The 24,124-nt window shown below is 38.4% G+C and overlaps 1 protein-coding gene across 5 annotated transcripts in view; it reads right to left on the bottom strand.

Moving 5' to 3' along the window:
- Usp24 (ubiquitin specific peptidase 24) overlaps positions 1–24,124 on the bottom strand; it is a 140,356-nt gene that overhangs the window by 95,526 nt on the left and 20,706 nt on the right. For all 5 annotated transcript variants that reach the window (XM_063236559.1, XM_063236562.1, XM_063236563.1 and 2 more), the window contains exons 2-7: positions 12,344–12,509; positions 11,016–11,083; positions 5,866–6,009; positions 5,193–5,315; positions 572–607; positions 152–217 (exon numbers count right to left, since the gene is read on the bottom strand). In XM_063236559.1, the coding sequence (XP_063092629.1) occupies positions 152–217; positions 572–607; positions 5,193–5,315; positions 5,866–6,009; positions 11,016–11,083; positions 12,344–12,509 (603 nt within the window). The remainder of the gene's footprint in view (positions 1–151; positions 218–571; positions 608–5,192; positions 5,316–5,865; positions 6,010–11,015; positions 11,084–12,343; positions 12,510–24,124) is intronic.

A 24,124-nucleotide genomic window follows, 5' to 3' on the forward strand; every position in this document is an offset into this window, starting at 1 on the left:
ATGCGACTGATTAGGAATAAACATTTCTTATCAAGAACTATAAAATCTGATGCTCTAAACATTAATTTTTAACATTTAACTTTATATATCCTCTAGTTGTGTATCAACCTAGATAAAGCAAGCTAAGTAGATATAGATGTTGGGAACTTACTGCAAGTTCTATATCTTCTGAATGGAGCTTGGCTTGGATTGCTGCAAATCCTCCTAATTCTCCAAACTAAGAAGAAAATAGGTTCAAGTTAATTTGAAACATGATACATTAATATTTTAACCAAGAATCTAGAGCTACCGTTTTACTCTGTCATTGTGTTCTGTAACACTGTCTTGCGAAATTCATCATAAAGGAAGTAACAGTGCTCCTGCGGTACAATGCATAGGATATGCTAAGTCCAAAAGCTGAGGTTCGCTTGTACAGACTGCACATGCAGAATGAAGGAACACTAAGACATGTTTCCTTAGGAAAATGTCCTGACTATTGTCGGTACTTGTTACGTGCTTAAACAGCAATTCTGAAAAATCTGATTAAAATTAAAAAACAAAATACAAAACCATATTGATAAAAGTTGTATACCTTATTAACCAGATCCACAACCCATCCATGAGGTTCCTATGAGAAAAGAAAATCAAAACTGAGAAATATGAAAGCTACCTCAGTAATCTTTATCGTTCTCTTATTCTAAATAAGAAGTCAGAGAAAAACATTAAAATCTGAAAAATACTTTAGAATGCTTTTCCAAGGGTCACCTAATACAAATCTTTTATCACCACATACAATTTACGAACTCTGTAAATCTGGGTTTTGATGGAATTGCCATAATATGGAGCATTTCTGCACTTCTGGGTAGCCAAGTTCAGTTGTTTAAGCTCTTCAGGTAAGTGTAACCAGTTTAATTCCCTAACAAAGATGTATTTTAAAATGAAGAATTATTTACCTAAAAGGAGTTAATGAGGAGTCAGAGAGGAAGCTGAGTGCCAGCTGCATCATCACTCAGGGCCCTCACGCCAGCACTCCCTGTCCTCCTTCACTCCCTGACACAGGCCCTGACTGGGAAGAGACGTGGCAACCCGCTTACAGAGGACTCATATTCTAGCAGGCCAACAAAACCAGGGAAGCCACCACATCCCAAGAGGATTCAGACTGTGGTAAGCCTTACTTAAGGAAAACCAAACAGTCTTCGAAAGAAAAGCAGAAAGAGCCTTCTCGTTCAGAGAGTGGGCATGAGAAATCTCTAAGAGGAGTCTTTTAAGATCGAACCTAAAGGATGACATAGACTTAGCATTTAAGGAATAATCCAGCCAGAGAGGCTGAAAAGGCTGTCTGGGGAAGGCAGAAAAGAGTCTACTGTGTTTAAAAACTAACTGAAAACTGTCAGCTCAAACATGATGACCCACGAGAAAGGTTCGGATGAGGAGACAGAAGCAAAGTCACACAAAAGCTCATACGTGTGTGCTTACGAAGAGCAACACACATTTTTTACATAGGAGAGTGGTTCATGTCATAGGAACACCCTTGCAGTTCTACTGAGAATGGAATGGAAGAATGGGTCAGTGAGCAGCGGTCAGACACCACCAACTAGAAGACAGGTGCAATGACCAGACGGGACACAGCAGCATGGAGCAGGGGCGTGGTAAAGGGACATTACAGTGACTGCTCATGGTGTGGCGGCGGGGAGTAAGAAAAGAGAATGAACTGTGGGAGACTCTCAGGTCCTTGGCATGCTGGTGACCCATGGGGACGTTATTTATTGAGAGAAGAATAAAGGCTGGGAGGCAACATGGGTTCAGGCACAGAGGGACAACTCTGGGGCAGCCAAGAGGAGGAGCTGACTTGGCAAATCAAATCTGGTGTGTTCAGGAAAGAGGTCTGGACCACACAGACATACTGGAGAGCCATCAGCATAAGATGATGAGTCTTCACAGAAGGAAAACGCTTCTCAGAAAGCACAGTGAATATAGTGTGGCCTGATAAACTGGGCCAGAGGGAAGGATTCAACAAATGAACTGTGGCTCGGGAGAAAGGTAAAAAAGCAAGACACTACAGCGTCCTGGAAGCCAGAGAAGAAACAGACTTAGGAGAAAGAAGTGTGCCCAATGGTGTGAGCAGAGTGAGATGCTTTCTCCCAACCTGGAAATACAGGGGCCTGGGTGCTTTAACGAGAATGATGCCGACAGAAGGCGGGAAAAAGCAGCAGGGTGGAATGCCTTGGCATTCATGGGATCTGTCTGGCTACCTTAAAACCTCTCTAGCTGCAAAAGCACTTAATCAAAACATTAACGAAATAACCTTCTAAACCAGACAGCCAAATTGGCAACAAAGAGCTCAGAAATTAAAACAAAGAGAAGTAAGAATCCCGTGAGGTAAGCAGACTCGGAAGCTGGCTCTCACTCCGGACATCGGTAAGTCCCGGTGGCCTGAGCATCCACCTTCATGAGGGACATGACACACAGGCAGGATGGGCAGAGACAGAGAACCCAGAGAACAGTGAACCCAAGAGACAGCTGCCTACAGCTGGAACCCGAGGAGCACCACGGGCAGATGACGTGAACGCAAACACACTGCAGAGGCGAAAACAAGGAAGACTGCGTACTTCAGTACACAGTGGAGGGGAGAACGAATTCTCAATGAATCTGCAGCCAAGGAACTGCCACTCAGACGCTGCTCAAGTTCACACTGACTTGACGGTCTGAAAAACTTTACTATGTACACTTTGGAGAATCTGTAAATCTGTATTTTGATGGAAACTAAAAAGTATTCTACTTTTTGGAAACCAAAAGGTCTCAGACTATAGAGCTTCCCAGCACCTAGCAAAAAGTGAATTCTCTTTCTCTTTTCTTTTTGAGACGGGGTTTTGCTATATAGTTCAGGCTGGCCTTGAACTCACTAGGTAGCTTAGGTTGGCCTCTAAACCATGAGGATCCTCCTGCCTCAGCCTCTCAAGAGCTAGGATTACAGGCATGGGCCATCATGCTTGGTTATAAAAGTAAATTCTTTTGAAGGGAAAAGGCTTTGGGGAAAAAAAAAAAAAAATCCCCCTACACTAAATTCTAAGAAACATGAGTTCATGGAAATCAAACAAACATAAGAAAGCATATGCCCTAATCTATACCTCTGTAACATACAAAACAAGTTTGTAGATTTCAGACACAGAATATAAAAGAATAATACAGCACAAGACAAAAAAAGGGAAAATTACAAAGTTGGTTTTATAAAGCACAACATAATCCAGTCAAAACTCCAGAAGAAGTGAGACTATGGAGAAGAGGCAAATTTATAAAAGATAATGATTCAGAAATTGACAGAACTGCTCAATGCATGTAACGTAAAATAAATACAAAAAATAACTCAGTTAATTGCACGATAGTTAAATGGACAAGCACCAAAAAGGAAAGAACCGATCTCAAAATACAGCCAGGGAAGAATGACAGACCTCTTAACAGAAGCAACAGTCAGACCAGCAGCTGTTTTCTCAACAGTAAGGATAAAAGCCAGAGATAATGAGCTGGTATCTTTACTGTTTTGACAGAAATATACATCAATCCAGAATTAAAAATCCAGTGAAAACATTCTTCAAGAAATGGAGTATACAGTTACATTTAGGACACAGAGTGCACCAACTATTTTATGGCAGAAAAAAGACAGGTGAGGACTAGGACAAGCATGGTAAAGATAAGAGAAGTAACAGTTGGGGTCCTATCATGAGACACACGCTCACTCTGACAGAATAAAGACGTTGAATTTTAAGTTTTGTTTGTTTAATACATTAAAATTTTAGGTTAGCCACAGAAAGAGGGACAGGGCAGGAGGAGGCTCTGGAATCCTTCATGAGGTATGGATGGCAGAGGAGCACAAAGCCATGTGAGAGCCAGAGAGGATGTGCTCCACGGGCAGACACCGGCGCACATTGTGCACAAGGGGGACGATAATGGTGAGGAGGAGCCTGAGGGCACCAAAGCAATCAAAAATCTCAGAGCAAAATACAGCACTTGAGAAAGCAAGAATAGAAGGAATCTTGAAGCTCAGCAGAAGAGAGAATTCTTTTACGGTAATGAGAAAAAATACAAAGACTGAACCTTTCTGGTCTCAGTTGTGGCATATAGAAATTGAAGGGAAGACAGCCAATGTCTGCTGAGTGCTTACTACACTGAACCACCGTGTTCAGGGTTCCTAGAGTTCTGAAAGAGGAGAGTAACAGAGAAGAAAAGATATAGCAAAAGAAAGCATGAGTTGTGCTTATAACCTCTGGGGAAGTGCTTGACCTCTGTGTCCAAGTCTGACCAACTCAGAGGGTTAGTGGGTGATTAAATTTTTCCAAAGCACGTATCCAGTGTCCTTTCCTCTCAGATCTTACCTCCTCTCCAGACTACTGCTTGAGCCACCAAGGTGGCAATAACTACTCTTTGCCCTCTATTCTAGGATTATAATACTAATAAGTATTATACTTACTGTTTATTATAGTGTAATTTTTGTTTTCATATTTCTTCTGCTATGCTAAAACTAGAAACCACACTGTAATACTTTATTAAAGACAAGGACTACTGATTTATATTTTACCTCCAAAACCCAGAATAATGCCAAAAACATTGAATAGTCAATAAATAGTTGTTACGCTAAACCCTAAATCAGTAGGTAAGATTCCTATCAACTAAATTTGACTTTTAACTGTTTCTCAAAACTCATTATTTGAACTAGAGGGCTGTGTAGCTTATGTACTCCCTGAGTGGTAGTTACTAACACACTACAGACCTTTCACCAGCAAATAAAGTTACTGGTTCTGGGCCTGAAAAAGCTGAAGTTTCAATGCTTATGGAGTTTAAAACTAAATTATATATGAGGAGATGAATTACAGTTACAATTAGTTATTTCCAAATCATTTCAAATCCTCTGTCTCAAATATCTCTAAGAAAGGGACAAGCCAATTAAACTGAGATTCTGGTAATTCATTATGCAGGACACTGAGGTCATTTCTGATCTCACCAAATACAGTTTCAAACCCCTAAGATTCTTCACATCAGTTAATAGCTACAGCAAACGTATGTAATATCTGCATAAACTTTAAGGCACTTCATATGAGGCATATGGGTATTTGTAATTTTTTATAGACAATCTTTCCATGTAAAAGGTCAATTTTATAGCATAGGAAATATTTTTCTGTTCATTTCTCTATAAAAAGATGAACGAGAACTATGCTTACTTTTTGAAAAGTCGATACAGGTGAAACAGCAAACATATTTCCTTCTCCAAATACTTCTGCCCAGTTCCTTTGTGAGACTTTCATTCTGTTTTTAAAATGGTATTCATTATCTGGATTAAAAGCCTAGATTCAAAGAAAATAGAGAAATGTTATTTTGTATTTCTATAGCAACACATTAGCATTAGAAAAGAAGATAAAAATATAGGTGTGGACTGTCTGTGAATGGAAACTTATTCAAGAATAGCAAGTGCTGGTTAACGCAGAGGAGCAAAGGATGGCCGTGCAGCTGCAGCAGACAGCGGAAGCAGCGGGGTAAGAGCTGAGCAAGTGCTGCCCAGGCTGAGCGGCCGGAAGCAGCCGCAGAGGAAGCCAGGAGGAACCGGCGCGAGCCAGCCAGCGGCCAGGAACCAAGGGCAGAGCACTTCACGTGAGTAGATCAGAGTCAAATGCTGAGGGAGAAAAGCAGACAGCTAACCACTCTATGAGCTGAAAACTCAGCAAAACTACAAGTTTTTGTTTAAAACTAAAACATGGTCTATATTTAAAATAAAAATCCAGGACTCTAAGAACTAAGTATCTTTGATAATAAAAGCAATTTTAATTACAAGTTAGAGAATATCAAATTTGTGAAATAAAATCAAAACACAAGTACTTCATTTACAAGATACTATACCATTGTCAGCACACCCAGGAGACCAATGGGAATTGGATCTTGTTTTATTCTCTCTGCAACTAGCTCTATTAATAGCATCAACATGTTGTAGATTCCTTCATGAATTTCAGTACCCCATTTGTGAACAGCACTTGATGTCAGGAGCTACAAAAACATAAAGGGTGAGGGTTAGATTCAGGAATCTAACTTGAAAAAGGAAAGCAATGGTTCATCAGGTCAACCACAAAAAGAGATTATGATCAAAATACCTATTTTGTGTATATGGCTTGCTTTAAAGGATCTATAACTATAGTCTGTTCATTTCTCTCATTCAAAGTCAGTACAATTTTTTTTCATTTTAATTCCTGTGTTCATGAAGGTAGTTTATGTAAAAGAAAAATTTTACGTGGCTCTCCATTTTTCATTATTAGTACTAGGAAACCTCAAGAGGTACAGAGCAAGTATAACCCTGAGGTCAACTGTGGATGCTACTGTTTTCTAGCTATGTAGACTTTAACAAACTTACCCAAGTTCTCATAGGCTCAGTTCTCTCATCTCAAATCAGACAATTCCTGCCCACTTCACACAGATATTAAAAGGATCAAAAGATGTCACATACATAAAGCATTTTATAAATGGTAAGACATTATTAATGTATCTTGATAGCTGGCTGTCAATGTTAGTTACTTCTAGAACCTGAGAAATAGATACTTTTTTTCATGGATTTTAACATAATATTCTTTCCAAAATTTTAACATCTTGAAAATAAAACTGCACCTTTCCATTTGTTGACCAGATGACATAGGACTCTAAATTTAGTCAACAAGTTATGGAAATGCTCTACTAATTTATTTTGCTTTTATTATTTTTTGACATACAGAAGAAATAATTTTTACATGTTTAAAGAAAACTAAAATATCTCTAAGTGATACGATATTGTAACACTAATATGCAACTATTTTTCTTAAACATAATCAAACATAAAAGAATGGTATATTTTATAATCAGCTTCTTAGACTTGTTAAAAAAAGAGAAAGTGATCGAGAAATGGAAGGTGGGAGGAGGATGGGAAGAGGAAATACAAGGAAATAAGACACGCTATGTGTATGTACAAACTCACCACCATGAATCTAATCATTATTTACTATACTGCAAATATGACTAATAAGACTTTTAAAAATTAAAAAGTACATAAAGTAAAAAAGAAATTGGATTCTGTCAATCTGTTTCTAGTACCCAAGGAAGTCTAATTTAGTAGAAGAGATGAGAAATCAAAGGATTTCACTTCAATTGCTATGGCAGTTTCATTTTTTTGTTAAGATTTTCCTCTAGAAAGAAAATTTTATGCAATAAAAAATCTCATATTGGCCACACTGAGAACTCCTTACACAGAGCAGCCCAGAAGAGCTTGAGCTGCAGTTCCAGATTTTCTAAATACCAATGGCTCCATTTACACTCAAATGAGCAAAAACCTTAAGACTAATTTTATATAAACCATTGTTATTATTCTTGCAAGAATTTTTTGACTATATATTCCTCCTATATTTAAAAACTAGTAAAACAAAGCAGTCATTAATATTGAGCAGCTTCATGTAATTACAAAAGGCAATCCTATGTAGATTAAGCACCACTCCCTCTGGTATCAACTGATTTGTTCACCTTTCACCTTGCAGATGCCGTTCTAAGAGAGATGGAAACAGGAAGCACCTTGCAGGGAAGAGCCACTCAAGGTTTAGACACAACCATGCACTGTACCATGGCCAAGCTGCAATCCTCACTGCCTGAGTATGCAGTAAGGCATCGAGGCTGGCCTGGAGCTGAATAGTGAGAAGTGTGGAAACGACAACAAAGTCCCTCTGCCTACTCTGTTCCTGCAGTCACCTAGCTTAGACCACTACTTCTTTTTTTTGTTTTTTTCCTTTTTATCGGTACCAGGGATCGAACTCACGACTGCCTGCTTGCAAGGCAGGTGCTTATGCCGCTGAGCTAAATCTCCAGCCCCTTAGACCACTACTTCTAAAATAAGCTGAGACAACTTTCAACAAAAACAGAGAAGTAGTACTAATCACACTAACTCTCACTGAGTTTTCTGGCAGCCAAGACTAAAAGCAAGTACAATTTTGTAGCTCTCCTGACTTGATAAACTATGACTAACTGAGGGGGAAAACCTTAGTAGCTCTAAACTGAAAAAGAACTTAAGATTCTTGCATTCACAATTTTGAATCACATAATTCAAGGTACCTTCAAGCTCACAGTTTTACAAAGAAACAATCAACACTTTGACCAGTAATACTGCTAAGTTACAGCTGACGGCAGAGTACAGAAGTAGTGTGAAACACCTCTGAGGACAGAAGCAGAGTATCACAACTCAAATGCACAATGCATTGTGGTGCTGAATAAATCTGGGAATCTTCACCCTAAAGGTTCTTTTTTAAAGACTAACAAGTCCCTCTTCATGACTGATAAACTTGTATTTTTCTTCTTTGTAAATTTATACATATATTAAGATATGAGTCACAGTATGTCACTTCATAACGGTCTGTTATTTTGAATGGATCAAAGATCTTAATATTAAAAATCTACTGGACAATAGAGTAGGTAAAACACTTGAAGACATTGGTGAAGGCAAAGACTTTATGAACAAAGCTCCAACTGCATAGGAACTATCACATAAAAAAAAAAATCAACAAATAGGATCTCATCCTATGGAGAAGTTTTTGCACAGCAAAAGAAACTACCAACAATAAAGAAATAATACTACATGGGAGAAAATGTTTGCCAGCTGTTCCTCAGACAAAGAATTACTACCGAGAACATATAAAGAACTCAAAAAATCAGTCCTCCCAGATTTAAAGACTCAATTCAAAAATGGGCCTCGAAATGAATACACATTTCTCAGATGAAGAAATACAAGAACAAATACACAGGTGAAAAAATGTTCAACATCGCTGGTCATTTGAGAGATGCAAATAAAAACAACACTGAGATTTCACCTCACCCCAGAAAAAATGGTTAGCATTAAGAAATCAACCAATAACAAATGCTGGATGGACTATGGAGAAAAAGGAACCCTTCTCCACCATTGCTAGGCATGTAGAATGGTGCAACCACCGTGGAAATCAGTGTGGAGATTCCTCAAAAAACTAGGATTGGAGGTCCATTGAACCCAGCTATTTCCCTTCTGACTATCTTCCCAAAAGAATTAAAAACATCACACCACAGAGATGTATGTGCACCCATGTTCACAGCAGCACAGTTTGTAATAGTCAGATCTTGAAAGCAACCTAAATGCCCATCGACTTAAGGATGGATAAAAAAATATGTGGTATTTTTATACAATGGAGTACTACTCAGCCATAATGAACGATAAACTTTTATAGGTCAATGGATGTATCTTGAGAACATACTCATTAGTGAAATAAATAAGACACACAAGTGTAAGCATCATATTGTTTCATTAGTATGACAAGCTAAAAGAAAAAACATATGTGTATGTATATGTATATAAAAATAGTTAAGATAGTTTTACTACTGATTTCTTGGAGTTCACTCTGAAGAAAGATTTATGCTGGTATTATCTGGAAAATTGAAGGCGGATGTCTTGTGCTCCGGGTGAATGATTTGGGGACAACAATGTGCAATATATGTACCACTGTTAACCCCGATGGATATGCTTTTTTATTGTAGTTTTTTTTCTTCTTCTTTTTACTTTTGAATAAAACAGATTTTTTAAAAGTCTATTTTTAAAGCTTTTTCTTTCTTTTTTTTTGTCTTTTTCCTTTTTATTGGTACTGGGGATCAAACTCACGACTGCCTACTTGCAGGGCAGGCGCTTATGCCGCTGAGCTAAATCCCCAGCCCCTTTTAAAGCATTTTTAAGAGAGTTTTTAAATTCACCTAAAATGAGGTAAATCCTGATTCCTTATAATCTCTACTTGAATGATAATTTAAAACAATTTCCTCCTGTTTTCAAAGATGAAGATAATTTTGTTTCTGAAATTAACTTTGCTATTTTTTAAGCACTGAATCAAGGGTGTGTATTTACAAAATGCAGATGGAAATAATCATTTGCAAATGTGCAGTTTGTTTTATGAGAAATACAAATTTTACCCATCTGTAGTTCTAGCTACTTACTTGCATTTGGGGTAAAAATGGATGTCAAAATCCAGCAATAAAAGACAGCAAGAGCCTCACTCATTCATTCAACTAAGACTACTGAGCTCATTCTATGAGCTAGGCATCTGGTGACCCGCCGCCAGAAACAGCAGGGTCTAGGATAGGCACAGTCCCTCATCTTTTTTTTTTTTTTTTTTTTTTGTCTTTTTCCTTTTTATCGGTACCGGGGATCGAACTCACGACTGCCTGCTTGCAAGGCAGGCGCTTATGCCGCTGAGCTAAATCCCCAGCCCCACAGTCCCTCATCTTATGAGGATTCAAGACTCAGGTCCTAACAGGGGATCACGCTGAGCCAGACTGCTTTCCGAAACGTGATTCCTGTGATCTTCTATTCCCACTGTGGAGTCAGCAACTGCTGCCTAAGAGTCGTGACCAGGCTGGGAACAAGCACGCATGTCACTCTGGTTCTCGGGAATGCTGCCACTTGTAAGGAAGAATACCTAGCCTCGTGAAACTTCAGGTAGCAACGTCTGCTTCTGCCTCAATGAGGCATAAAGTGATTCACCTTGTGTAAACGGTCACTATCTACCTATTCGCCACAACCCTTGGTTTACGAAGATGCCAATTTCCTAGCATTACTAAGTCTTAATCTATTCTTTAGTAATTAAACAGTAGGAAGTAAAAGTTACATTCAATCAAAGGGAAGTGAAACAATTAAATATAAAGGAAATAAGCCCCAAACTCAGAGCCACTTTTTTTTTAATATTAGAGAATTCATCAGTTGAACAAAGTTTATAAGCTGGCCTTAAATATAAAAAACTAAAATAAAAAGCATATGTATTCTTGCTCCCACTAGAAAGTCTAAAGATAGCCGGAAGTGGTGGTGCACACCTGTAATCCTAGCACTAGGGATGCTGAGGCAGGAGGATTGCTGTGAGTTTGAGACCAGTCTGAGCTACACAGTGAGTTCTGAACTATATAGTGAGACCCTACCCCACAAAAAACCAAACCAAAACAAAACAAAGCAAAAGTTTAAAGATTAGCATCTTTCTTACCTTTTTAAATGCTTCAGGCATGCATCTATCCATAAACCTTTTACAGTTCTCATCAGACTCAGAAAGACCTTGATAAAATAAATGAAAGAATATACTATACTTAGATGTCAGGTAGTTTACAGAAATTGTATAGACTATAAAGTCACACATATGGAACTGCTTTAGAGAGACCTTCATTCTTAAGGTTTAGACATTGTGCTAAAATAACAGCTGAGAACTCACAGCATTAGACTAAAAAGAGAAAATAAAAAGTTAACTTATGTTTCCATGTCAGAATAACTCCAAAGACTTGACTAGGTAATTAAAACACAGTAGCTACTTAATAGCCATTACTTTTTCCTAAATAACTGTAAAAACACAAACATTTTTATAAATGCCAAAGTCACTCTGGAAACAAAGCAACTTTGTCTAATAAAATACACAGAACACTGGCACAATTCACATGGGAAGTGATAAAAACTAAGTGAATGAATGAATTTACTGTCAAATTGTAATTGATAAGAAATGCATTTCCTGCTTAAACCCAATAATCAGTTTTGCTTATCACTGATATACCAGGGATCACATTTTCCTCTTTTTATCCACTGTCCAGCAGAATGCCCACACCCTAAAAGGCACTCACTCAAAAACACTGCTGTGGCTGGGAAGCTGCCAGGGCTAACCCCAAGCCAGTCCTAACATTTCTTTTGGTTGTGTCTTAAGAAAAAAAAAAATAATAATAATAATAAAAAGGTCACAGTCATTTAAAACTAAATATAATATGAACAAATTACTTTCTTTTACAGATTTATAGTACAAATGTTTTCTTATTTTGACATCACCTACTCTTCCAATGTAGTGAGTTTTTAAATCATTCTACTAGCTTTATTTTTGCAAACCATCTAAGACAGGAGATCAGGCAAGAACACACAAAATGAGTGCAGACTGAACACTGCTTGCTTCCCTCTCCCCTCTCTCCCCTTGCTGGAAATGGGCCCACAGCCCCACAACAGAGCAAGTGCTCTAGCTCAGAGCTGTATCCCTAGCCTTTATTTTCTGTTCTTAAAAACAAAACCTGCAGTTTTCAAACTCAAATTTAAGGTATCCCAAGCTTCTGTGGAAAAGTTACTTCTAACTGCTAAAAAGCTTTACAACTATATTTTAAATAATCTTACTCGTGATGCTAGAAGAAAACAGCTGACATAGTTCAAAGCTTTTATTCACAGGGCAATGAACAGAGACAAGAGAATAAACGATCCATCTGAGATCACAGACAATGACCAGTCCTAAGATTAACCCCAGCCATCTATGGAAAATCTCCTTATGCTTTCTGAGTCAGGGAAACTTACCAAGTCTCGCTAGGTAGGTAGATGCCAGGAGGCATTTGCCTAGAGATTCCTCTCGTTTGTATGGAATAGACCAGTGATCAGTCAAAACACGGCTTTCCAGTTCATATAAATTTGTCGTAGGGAATTCAATTCCTTCTCCTGAGCAGTTTCCATTTTCATCATTCTTCTGAGAAAAGGCATTAAAGGAGAAAGCAGATATACTAATTAATGACTACTCTAAAATTAAGGATTTAACACAGAGCAGTTGCTTAGTAGCTATTAATACCAAAAGTGTGAACTCAGTCTCTCTTTATAAAAAAATCACATCTTTCACCAAGAAAACCTCAAAATACTTTCAATTTTCATCATCCTGGCATCTCTACTCTCTTGAAGGTGATCCCTTTTTTCAAAAGGAAACTCAGTTTCTCACCAGAGCTGCCTTCACTTCAGGCCACCTTGTCCTCATCTCTCTTTTCATTGAGGGGGCAAACTTCTTCAGAGGCATCTAATTTGCCATTCCCACCTTCCCAATGACTGCGGGTGCTACCCCAATCTGGTTCCAGGCTCCCCACTCCCCAGAGGGGCTGCTGTCTTGGTTACTCTGAGCTGTATGTCATTAAACACAGCCACCATGTTTCTTTCAGTCCTTACTTTATTCTCAGGACTGCCCTCTGCCCACCCCTGCTAAAGTGACCGATTCTCTTGCCTCACTTCCCAGTTCTCCTCCACCTGGGGTCCACTGCTCCCAGCTAGGCTACTCTTGTGGCGTGCCTGCCCCTTCCCAACCATCACTATTTCCCTCAAATTTGTATGCTGAAGCTCTTACTTCCAATGTGACTAGCAACCTGGCTCTCACTACCCATGAGTGACTGACTCCAAGGAAAAGTGATACCTTCGGAGAATAACAAAATCTGAGGATGTTCAAAGTGCATTATATAAAATGCAATTATTTGTAGTATTTGCACACAAGCATCAAACATCCCCTAATACACTTTAAATTTTCTCTACATTTCTTACAGTACCTAATACAATGTACATGGTATGTAAATAGTTATTATTTAGGGGATAATAACAAGAAAAAACTCTGCACATGTTCAGTACACTCTCCCCTCCCCCAAATATTTTTGATCTATGGTTGGTTGAGCCCTGTTTGCAAAATCTACAGCTGAGACAGGATTTTAAGGAGACACTTAAGGTTAAATGAGGTCCTTAGGGTTGGACCTATATTCTAAGGGGAAGTGTCGGTGACTTTTCTCTCGTTGCTGGGACAAAATATTCAATAGCCAACATGAAGGAAGGAAAGGTTTACTTAGTTCAATGTTTGTGGAGGTTTCCATAATCAACTGGCTCCAAGACAGAGGGTGGCATGGCACCAGAACAACACTTCAAGGCAGTAGCCAGCAAAGCAACAAGAGCAAAAGTGGGGCAAGCCTCTCTTCCTCCCTTATATTGTATGTTGGCCATCAGCTCCTGGACGGGTGCAGCACTCACACCACCAATCCCAGCACTAGCCAACGAACCAATCACAAATGCTAGATTCAGTCACTTTCAAAAGGTCCATTCCCCATGACCACATGAGGCTTTGGGAAACATTTAAACACAACCATAACAGAAAGGGACACGAGAGATTATTGTTTCTGGGAGAGTAGACAGAAGAAAGGGCAGTGGAGACATAGTTAGAAGGCCTGCAAGTCAGGAAAAAAAAATCCTCACCACAAAAGTACCCTACTAACAACCTGACTTTGGACTTCCAGCCTCCAGAACTGTGAGAAATTTCTATAGGTTAAGGCACTTAGCCCGAGGTATTTTACGATGGTAGCCTTGGCAGACTAAATGCTTACATTTACTAAATTAAGGTACATAAAACCCACAAATGGCTGCTTCTAAAGTAGGTATGCGTCCTTATGACAGAATATGTACCAGTTTCTACAGAGGTTAATAAATCTTACCACAAAGGAAGCCATCAAATCATCAAATGACTGTATCTGCTATTAAAGTTGAGAGCAACTTTAGAAGTTGCTCTCAACAAAACACAGTATATACAAACGGAGTATTATTGTCTTCCTGATGGGAAGAGGACCCTTAACACCATCAGTAATGAGGCAAACGTGAGCTTCTGGTTACCATGCACTGTGAAGGGTACAAGTATTACCTCTGTGACATTCCTGCTAAAAGTATATGCCCTCAATCTAATCCTAAAGAAACCCTAGTAAGGAGCACTCTGGAAAATATCTAGCCTCTATTCTTTAAAAAAATGCCAGTCCTAGAGGCCTGAAGGAGACTAGAAAGGTATGACAATATAGAATCCTGGAAGGATATAAAGACAGGAATTTTCATGTATTTTGTTTTCCTTTTGGGGCTCAAAGGACTTTAGTAATGGATTAATGTCTATTTTCTAGTTTTGCTAACTATGTTATATTGAGGCTAGGGAATCTACACAAATATTTGTATGCACTTAATGTAATAAAATAGCTAGTATAATGTAACTTTACAAAAAAAGAGGTTTGTTTAACTGATAGTTGTAGAAGATGGGAATCCAAAGTGAGGTGGCACCACTTGTTTGGCTTCTGGTCAGGGCCTGATAGAGGATGGCCATCATAGTGGAAACATGTGAGAGAGACACAGTCAGACAGGAAGACCAAAGACAGCTCAGGCATGAGGCTCTGGTTCTCAGAACAAGTCAGAACTGACTTAGGGCTCCACTACTACTGTCAGAGGGGAGAGGCCTAGTGGCCCAAGGACCTCCTGCTAGTTCCCTCCACCTCCCACATCACCACACCAAGGCCCACGCCTCTAGCACTTGACCCCTGTGGGGACAAACCACACCACAGCCATGTTTAGGGTAAAGAGACACCATATATGTAGCACTTCTCAAGAATAACAACGGACACATATATGCACACTGTACCCACAGAGAATAAAGCAAATCTGATCAAATGAAATAAAAATAAGTGAATGGATAAACAAAACACAGTATATACAAACGGAGTATTATTGTCTTTAAAGAGGATGGCAGCCTGACACATGCTACAATATGCAGAGTCTTGGGGATACCACACAACTGTAAAAAGATATTATCAATTGCACTTTAAAAAGTACCCCAAGTAGTCATTCACAAAGAAGGTAGGAAGGTGGGTTGGTGGTGTCAAGGCCTGAGGGCGATGTGGGTGGAAGTCAGTGTTTAATGGGTGAGTTTCAGCTAACAAAGATGAAAAGTCCCAGAGGGGGACAGTGGTGATGGGTGCAGAACAACAGAAATGTACTTAACGCCGCAGCACTGTACAAAAGATGGTAAGTTTTTATGCTACTTTTACCATGATTTAAAATAATGTACAAGGGTGGTACTCACACAAGCAAACTCCCAATATCCCTATGAATAGACACAAAAATCCCGAACAGTAAGCTAGCAAACTGAACCTAAGCACATATAAGGATACATTGATCAGGTACAATTTATTCGGTCGCTATGATGCACCACACGTTAGGGTTTAGATGGTGAATGCCCCTCCAAGGCCTCGGGAGCTCACGGTGAGGCTTTCCGAGGAGACTGAATCATGGGAACACCACGGCTGGCCAGGCAGGCTCTGGTCAGACGGGCTGGTCACCCAGGAAGTGTCCAGGAAGGAAGTGCCTCTCTCCTCGGACCTTCCCTCAGACTGCCCCTCTTCCGTCCAGGCCGGCTGACTACGGACTAACATGGGCCAAAGAAATCTCTCCTCTCTGAAGCTGTGGGTTGCGTCCTAGTGACAAGAAAGGAAGACACCACAGTACAAAAAACATGACAGGCCAGCTGATACAGAAAAATATTCATAAAATCCAACAGGCTTCCACAAGTAAAAACACTTGACAAACAAGAAATAAAACACAACTTCTTCAACCCAATGAAAGGTATCTATAAAACCACCTACACTTCACGTCCTACTTAACTGTAAAAGACTGAACGCTTTCCTCTAACATCAAGTCAAGAAAGTCTGCTCTCAGGGCTTCCACTCAACATTTTACTGCTATGTATAGTGGAGACAACTAGGCAAAATAAGAAATCAAAGTTACTCAGAACGGAAAAGATTAAATAAAACTGTTTATTCACTGACAACATGATTTTGAAAACAGAAAACAGGAATTCACTAAAGTAACTTCTAAAACTAACATGAATTTGGCAAAGTTGCAGAATACATTATGTGCACGGAATTCAACTCATTCTTAAACAGTAATGAATAATCTTAGCAGAAAATTAAGAAAATAATTCCATTTGTAACATCAAAAAGAATAAACTACTTAGAAAGTATAAGACATACATTAAAAATTATAAGATATTACTGAAAGAGGGTCAGGGATATAGCTCAGTGGCACAATGCCTGCCTGGGAAGTGCAAGATCCTGAGTTCAATTCCTGGTACAAAAACAAAACAAAGCAAAACAAACAAACAAAAAAAAAAATCACTGAAAGAAATTAAAGAAGGTCTAAATAAATGGAAAGATACCTCATGTTCATGGAACAAAACAACCAGTTTCAAAATTTAAGGTGGCTTCTTTACAAAAACTGACAAACTGACAACACAAACAAGCAAAGAGCCCTCAATAGCCAAATATGAAAAAGTTCAAGGATTCGCATTTTCCAGTTTCAAAACTTATTACACAAAGCTACAATAATCAAAACAAGGCGGTACTACATTATCATATTGGCATAAGGCTTAACAATCAATGAAATAAATTGAGATTCCATAAATGAACCCTTTTATTAATGGTCAATTGATTTTGTTAGAAGGGTGATAAGACAACTTAATCTTTGACAAAGACATAAGGGCAATTCAGTGGAGCACCTTTTCAACAAATGGTATGAAGACAACTAAACATACACTAGCAAAATAACGAGACTACATCCTTATTCCATCCTACACATAAAAATTCACCCAAAAGAGATTCACAAAATAGGAGAAAGTATCTGCAAATCACATACTTGATATAGGACATGAAACTGACATAAAAAAAGAACTCTCATAACTGCAAAATACTCAAAAATGAGCAAAGGATTTGAATGAATATTTCTCTGAAGAAGACATTTAAAAGCTCATAAAACAGTGCTTAGCATCATTATTTTATTTAAACCATAGGATACAATTTCTCACGTGCTAGGATGGCTAAAATGACAAGACAGGCAAAACCTAAGTGGTGTTAAGTATGTAGACAAACCGACTGACTTCTGGGAGAACATGACAGACAGATAGCAGCAGCTATGGAGGCTCTCTGAGAGACCCAGCTTAGAATCCAGGAATGGTGTGGAGGGAGGAATCCTAAGCAAGAGGAGATACACCCTGCCGACCCAAGAACGAACTGGGCTGAGAAAAACCAACTGGGAATGCAATCCTGGTGCTATAACAGGAACAGATAAAGCCTCAGCATAGAAGCTGGAGCCCGTGCCATTGGAAGACGCGAATTGGGTTTCCTGCCGCCGCTGCTGTGTCTGAATTGGCTCAGTAGGGAGAGAGACGCGTGAAAGCTCTGAGAACGGGAATCAGTGAACGGAGTTGAGAGTGGGATGGGCGGGGAGCCGTGCATCGACCTGCGGTGAGTGAGGGAAACTGGGACTCTTCCACAGTCTAGGAGGCTCCAACAGAGGACATTCTGGAACCAGGCAGACTTGCTGGAACAGGGCGCTGTAGTGACCTCAGTCACATATCCCCCTCTCAAGCGGGATTGGTGAGCAGTGCCTAGCCTACGTGACGCTGCTGGCTGAGACCCAGTAGGCTAGCACAGCCCAGGTCCCAGTGGCTGGAGGTGCACCCTAGCGGTGAAGTCTTCGGTAGGTTGACCTGGAGGGGCAGGCCCCGCATAGGCTGCCTGGTCCGTAACTCCCTGGTGCGCTGCGGTGGGCGGGAACACCTAGCCAGCGCAATTCAATCAGACTGTGGCCAACAGGGAAGGAAGCTGGGCCTCCTATATACACTTGTACTTAAGGAACAAAGAATATGGGAAGAGGGAGCAACAAGAAGGGCTCCTCGGCCCCCAATCCTGAGAAACAGGCAATAGCAGACACAGCACCAATAGACATAAAGCGCTATCTCCAGAGCCTCATAGACGAGTTCAGGAATGAAGTTATTAATGACCTGAAGCAAGACATAAGCAGAATAGTTAGAGAAATGCTAAGCACTACCCAAGAAAAAATAGATGGTGGAATGGAAAAACAGAAAAAAAGGGCAGAATTGTTTGATGGAGAAAATAGAGAAAACATAGAATACGCGAAGCAGGTTCAAAGAGATTACCAGGAAACTAAAAACTCTTATCGAAAACTAGCATAACAGCTTGAAAGAAACTAAGGATAGATTATCTGAACTGGAGGGCAGATTTGTAATATGGGAGCATGAAATGAAAAACTTCTTAAAAATAACAAAGAAACAAACAGCAATAATACAAAGACTAGAAGATGATAAGAGGATCTATAACTTAAGAATAAAGAACATAAAAGAAGATGTAGGGACACAAACAAATGAACTACAAAAGCTACTCGCAGAAATAATCCAGGAGAATTTTCCTAATTTAGCAAAAGGTAAAGATACTCAGATGTATGAAGCATATAGGACCCCAGTCACCTACAACCCAAACAGAGCTACACCCAGGCATATAATAATCAAAATACCAGAAATCCAATATAAGAACAGAATATTAAAAGCTGTCAGAGACAAGAAACAGATCACTTACAAAGGAACACCCATCAGAATTACAGCACACTTCTCGGCACAAACCATCAAATCACGAAGAGCGTGGGGTGAAATAATTCAAGCTTTGAAAGATAATAACCTCCATCCAAGATTGATATATCCTGCACAACTATCCCTGGAAATTGATGGAAAAACAAGGTGCTTCCAGGATAAAGAGAAACTAGGCGAATATGCCACCACCAATTCAACCCTACAGAGAATACTGCAGGATATTCTAAAAAAGAAAAATATGAAGAATCCAGAAATAGTGGCAGAGAGGCCACAATAAATGCAGCAGAAAACAAAATGAAGAAGACAAATTGACAACTAATGACAGAAAAAGAGCTCAACAGAAATGAGGGAGAGAAGATTGGATGATAGGAACACCTATTTGGGAGAAAACGACGTCATAATAGGTAAACGCTGATTTAATATCATCTTGTTTTGAAGTCCCATCAAGCTTTTGCTCTTCTGTCTCCACTGGTCTTAGCATGTTGTATCTTATTGGATTTTATTATATGTGATAGTATAAACAAAAACTTTTATAGACAAGGAGATTATACAGAAACCATTGTTCATTTTCTGTTAGTTGATTCTAAATACCCTGTGATACTGTCATTCTCTTGAATGGTTTTGATATATTTGATGCTACAGTATACGAAGTTATACTCAAAGATTTCAAGGAAAGAGACAATATGGTAACTACTTTTATGTCAGGATTATCTTGTGGTAAAACACTTTTTTGCTTAAATGGTTATGTTTTGATCTACGCTGTTTTGTTGTTACGCCCTCTTTTATCTCAATCTCCATTTTATTATTTACTTTTTTATTTTTATCCTTTTAAGGGAAAAATAAATTTAAAAATAGCAGGATATATTATAGTAACCCACTTTTTTTCCTATTAACTTGATTTAAAGCCCTGTATTGCTCTCACCATCTTGTTTTGACTGATGTTCCTCTATTCTGTTTTGCTTGATGGTACCAGGTTCGAAAGTTTAAGGCAAGAGCTGTGAAGATAGTGGGATTCATTATGATGCCCATTCTGGTTGACCGTTATCTACTTTTGAAGACCTGTAATGTCTCCAATGTTTTGGTTTTGTTGGTTTCATTCTTTACTGTTTTGTTCAATTTTATTATAACTGATGATATAGGCAATTCTATTGGAAATAGCGGGAGGCATTAGGGTAACCATTGTTGATCACCTTGTATTATGTTTTTACGTTGTCTATTATGTCCACCCTTTGATTTGACCGATTCTGTTCTGTTATGTCACATTTGGTTTTACTTTCTTCCAAAAAAGTAATAAGAACTGTGGGAGTAATAAAACCCAAAAAGTGCAATAGTCATTGTACAAAAGAGAGGAAAAGAAAGTGCTCTAAACAATATAACTGCATGTATATTTAACTGTATAAGACAGACAATGATATTACTGAGTTTTGTTGGATCATTGAACAGAACTGTTTGCAGTCTCACTGTTTGAATGTCCACTTTATATGCTTTAATTTTGTAACTTGAACAAATATTTCTAAGATGACAATATGTAATCCATTAACTAGTGATTTCCTACTGTTTATTTTTTTCTAAAATTCTGTAATTTGTACCCTTTTTCTCCTTTTTCTCCTTAAATAAAATTAAGAAAAAAAAAAGTATGTAGACAAACCAGAACCTTCATGCATCCTGGTGGGATTCTAAAATAGCACACTCATTTTTCAAGATAATCTCTGGCAGTTCCCCAAACATCAGTCAGTTACCAAAATATACAGCATTCTATGCTTAGCCATATACCTAACAGAAATGAAAATGTATGTCCACACAAAAACCTGTACACAAGTGTTCACTACTGCATGATAGTTAATACCCAAAATATACCAACAACTCTAAAGTTTAACAAAACTGATAATAATAAGCAAAATGTATTAGAAACATACAAAGGAATAATTCAGCCTTAAAAATGAACAGCATGATGATCTGCGGTACAATATGAATGACGTCAACATCATTATGCTAAGAAGCCAAATACACAAGGCCACATCCTTACGGTTTTCTGTTTATATGAAATGTCCGGAAGAGGCAAACTCCTAGGCACAGAAGACGGTAGATTAACATTTGCCTGAGAATGGGGACAGGGAGCAGAAAAAGGTAACTGTTATCTGGGTATGAGGCTTCTTTTGGAGGTGATGAAAATATTCTAAAATTAAATGGCAGGGCCAGGGATTTAGCTCAGTGGCATAAGTGCCTGCCTGGCAAGTACAAGGCTGTGAGTTCAATCTCCGGTACCACACACACACACACACACACACACACACACACACACAAAATAAATAAATTAAATTAAACGGTAATCTTGGTTGCACAATTCTGACAGAACATTTTAAAAGAATAAACTTTATGCTATGTGAATTACATTTCAAAAATGTTATTAAAGGGTTGACAAAACAAGTTCAGTGATTATAGCTGCTAAACACAAACGTGTATATGTATATAACTAAGGATTTTACAACCAAGTTGCACTTAAGGCTCTATAATAAAAACAGTATCTGTAGCCATTAAGACAGTCTTAAAATGGCAATTTAAAAAGTAAAGTACTTAAGACTTGACAGGTGAAGACACGCTGCCTGGTAAGTAGTTAACATTCTTGGCATTAAAAAGGAGGAAATAGACATGTCATTTGTGAGCGTTAACAAATGACCAAGAGCAGCACTGTCTGTGGAGGAGGCTGCTGCTAACACAGATACGTAGGAAGCGGGAACAGTGGTTCCCGGAACTCGCTTAGTTTAATGTTCTGAGTCATCATTTTGAGTGGAGTCTGTTCTTGGCAAAAATTACACACTGAGCATGAGAATACATGCAGAACAGCTTAGAAATGCCCTATTGCAAAACAGCTTTCCAAAGACAATGTATTGGACTTTCAACAAAAACTATGGAATTCAATATACTATTTTCTTATCAGCTGCCAAACTCAAATGATACAAATTTGCCATTAATAGGCATTGATTCTAAACACATAAAACATATTTATAAATAGTTGGCTATGTTTCAGACAGTGTACTTAGTGCAGGGGGTAAGAGACAAAAAACACGATTCTAGCCTTTCCAGAACAGGACACCATGAAAGCAGAAAAACGAAGCGTGAAGCCACCCCGCGGGTGCCCCGCCTGCGGTGAAGACACGTGTGTGCACAGTCGAGGTCAGAGGTAATGGGCCTCCAGGGCTAAGGCACAGATCATTATTTCAAAACCAGTACTACTTTATTTTTCAAGAGTATCAATACAATGAGCGTTTTTAGCCTCTTTCGTGAAGTAAAGCTTTTTATGCTACTCTACTGGTTTCATTTTAGATTGGAAAACATGGCAGTATTTATAGAAATCATCCCGTGTAGACACACAATTCTTGCACTAAAGCAGAAAAGATGAGATTCTGATGCCTGTGTTAACGAAAAAATTTTTTTTCTAATAACACTGTGCCAGTGTGTCTGTGCATTCAGTTATTCAAGAAAAATAATGCAGATGTGCTAATGTACTGAATTATGATATCTAAACTGTCCAGTTTAGGATTAAAATCAAAACAACACTGTTGGATACGTGCTCATACATTTTAAATAATTTAGATTTCTTTAGATCTAAATAAAATGTTTAGATTTTCTAAATATATCATTTTTGTATGACCATAAATGTAAATGAAAATACAAACAAGTTTTCTGTCACTCATAGTATGTGACAGAAACCTGAATGTGTAAGGAATTCAAAGGGTTGAGGCTGTCACTTCCTGTTGGTAATCTGTTCATACTAAAGCTTACAGTTCACTTGAGAGGACAATGCAACTTTTAATTATTGGGATAAAATCCCAATCCCAATCCACAGGATCAATAAATACTGTCACTGTGTATGACTAACCTGCCCTCTCTGCAGATGTAACAAAATCTTTAGAATTAACACACAGGGGCTGGGGATTTAGCTCAGTGGCATAAGCACCTGCCTTGCAAGTGCCTGGTTATGAGTTCGATCCCTGGTACCAATTAAAAAAAAAAAAATTAACACACAGATGACTGTGACAGAAGTATTTTTCTGTATAACAAGTATAGGCAATATCTTAAGGGGAAGGCTTGAGTACACAAAACATATGTACTTGACACTTGCAAGTAAGCTTTAAAAATCAAGTATTTAAGTTAATAATACAGCTTAGCTGGCCTTGGTGGAACATGCCTGTAAACCCAGCACTCAGGAGACTGAGACAGAAGGATCGCTGTAATTTTGAGGTCAGCCTGGCTCTGTAGTGGGTTCAAGTTTGAGCTGCATGGTGAGACTCTCTCTCTCTCAAAAAAAAAAAAAAAAAAAAAAATTTAATATTCATTTAGAAAACTATCTTCATTATCCTTTTAGAAAATAACAAACTGGGCAGAGGATTTAGCTCAGCAGCGTAAGCGCCAGTCTGGCAAATGCGAGGACATGAGTTCAATCCCTAGTAGAAAAAAAACAAAAAACAAAACAACAAAAAAACCTTACTGCCCTACTGGACAAGAAAGCATTTAAATTTAAGCGTACTCTAAAGGGGAAAAAAACAAAAAAAAAACAAAAAAAAAACCTATTGGGAGGTGCCCAAGCCTGCTAATAAAGAGATAAGCTCCTCTCTTCCCAGTGACTCAATGAACACAGATAAAGAAAAGTATTCCACTTAATGAAGAGACTGTCAATGTTGTTTAAAGTTTATTCTAATAATTCAATTACTGAATTATCCTACTGAGTACAATGTACTCAGGAAAAATGCTAAATTTCTGGTCAGTGTATAGAAAAATGACAGAGGAATCAGCCCTTGGTTTCTCCAGAATGATTTTAAATGGACTTACATATTAAAAACAGACAACTGGTTCCACGTATCTCATGTGCTTAAGGAAAAATACCAAAATATCCACATTTGATTCCAAGTAACTAATTTATTATAACTTTGATTAAATCTTAAGATTGTCAACTTTATAAAATAACTTTTAAAGTACTTTAGGGAGACTTACATGCAGATTACATATTCCCTCTGTTATTTCAGACTAAGAAAATAATTACTGTAATACTGCTTTCTTAAAAAAGAAGAAATGATTGGTAAGTGTAGACAGTCTAC

The sequence above is a fragment of the Cavia porcellus genome, unplaced genomic scaffold (genome assembly GCF_034190915.1).
Source record: "Cavia porcellus strain 051 isolate PalLab524CR breed Dunkin Hartley unplaced genomic scaffold, mCavPor4.1 scaffold_25, whole genome shotgun sequence".
Taxonomy (NCBI): Eukaryota; Metazoa; Chordata; class Mammalia; order Rodentia; family Caviidae; genus Cavia; species Cavia porcellus.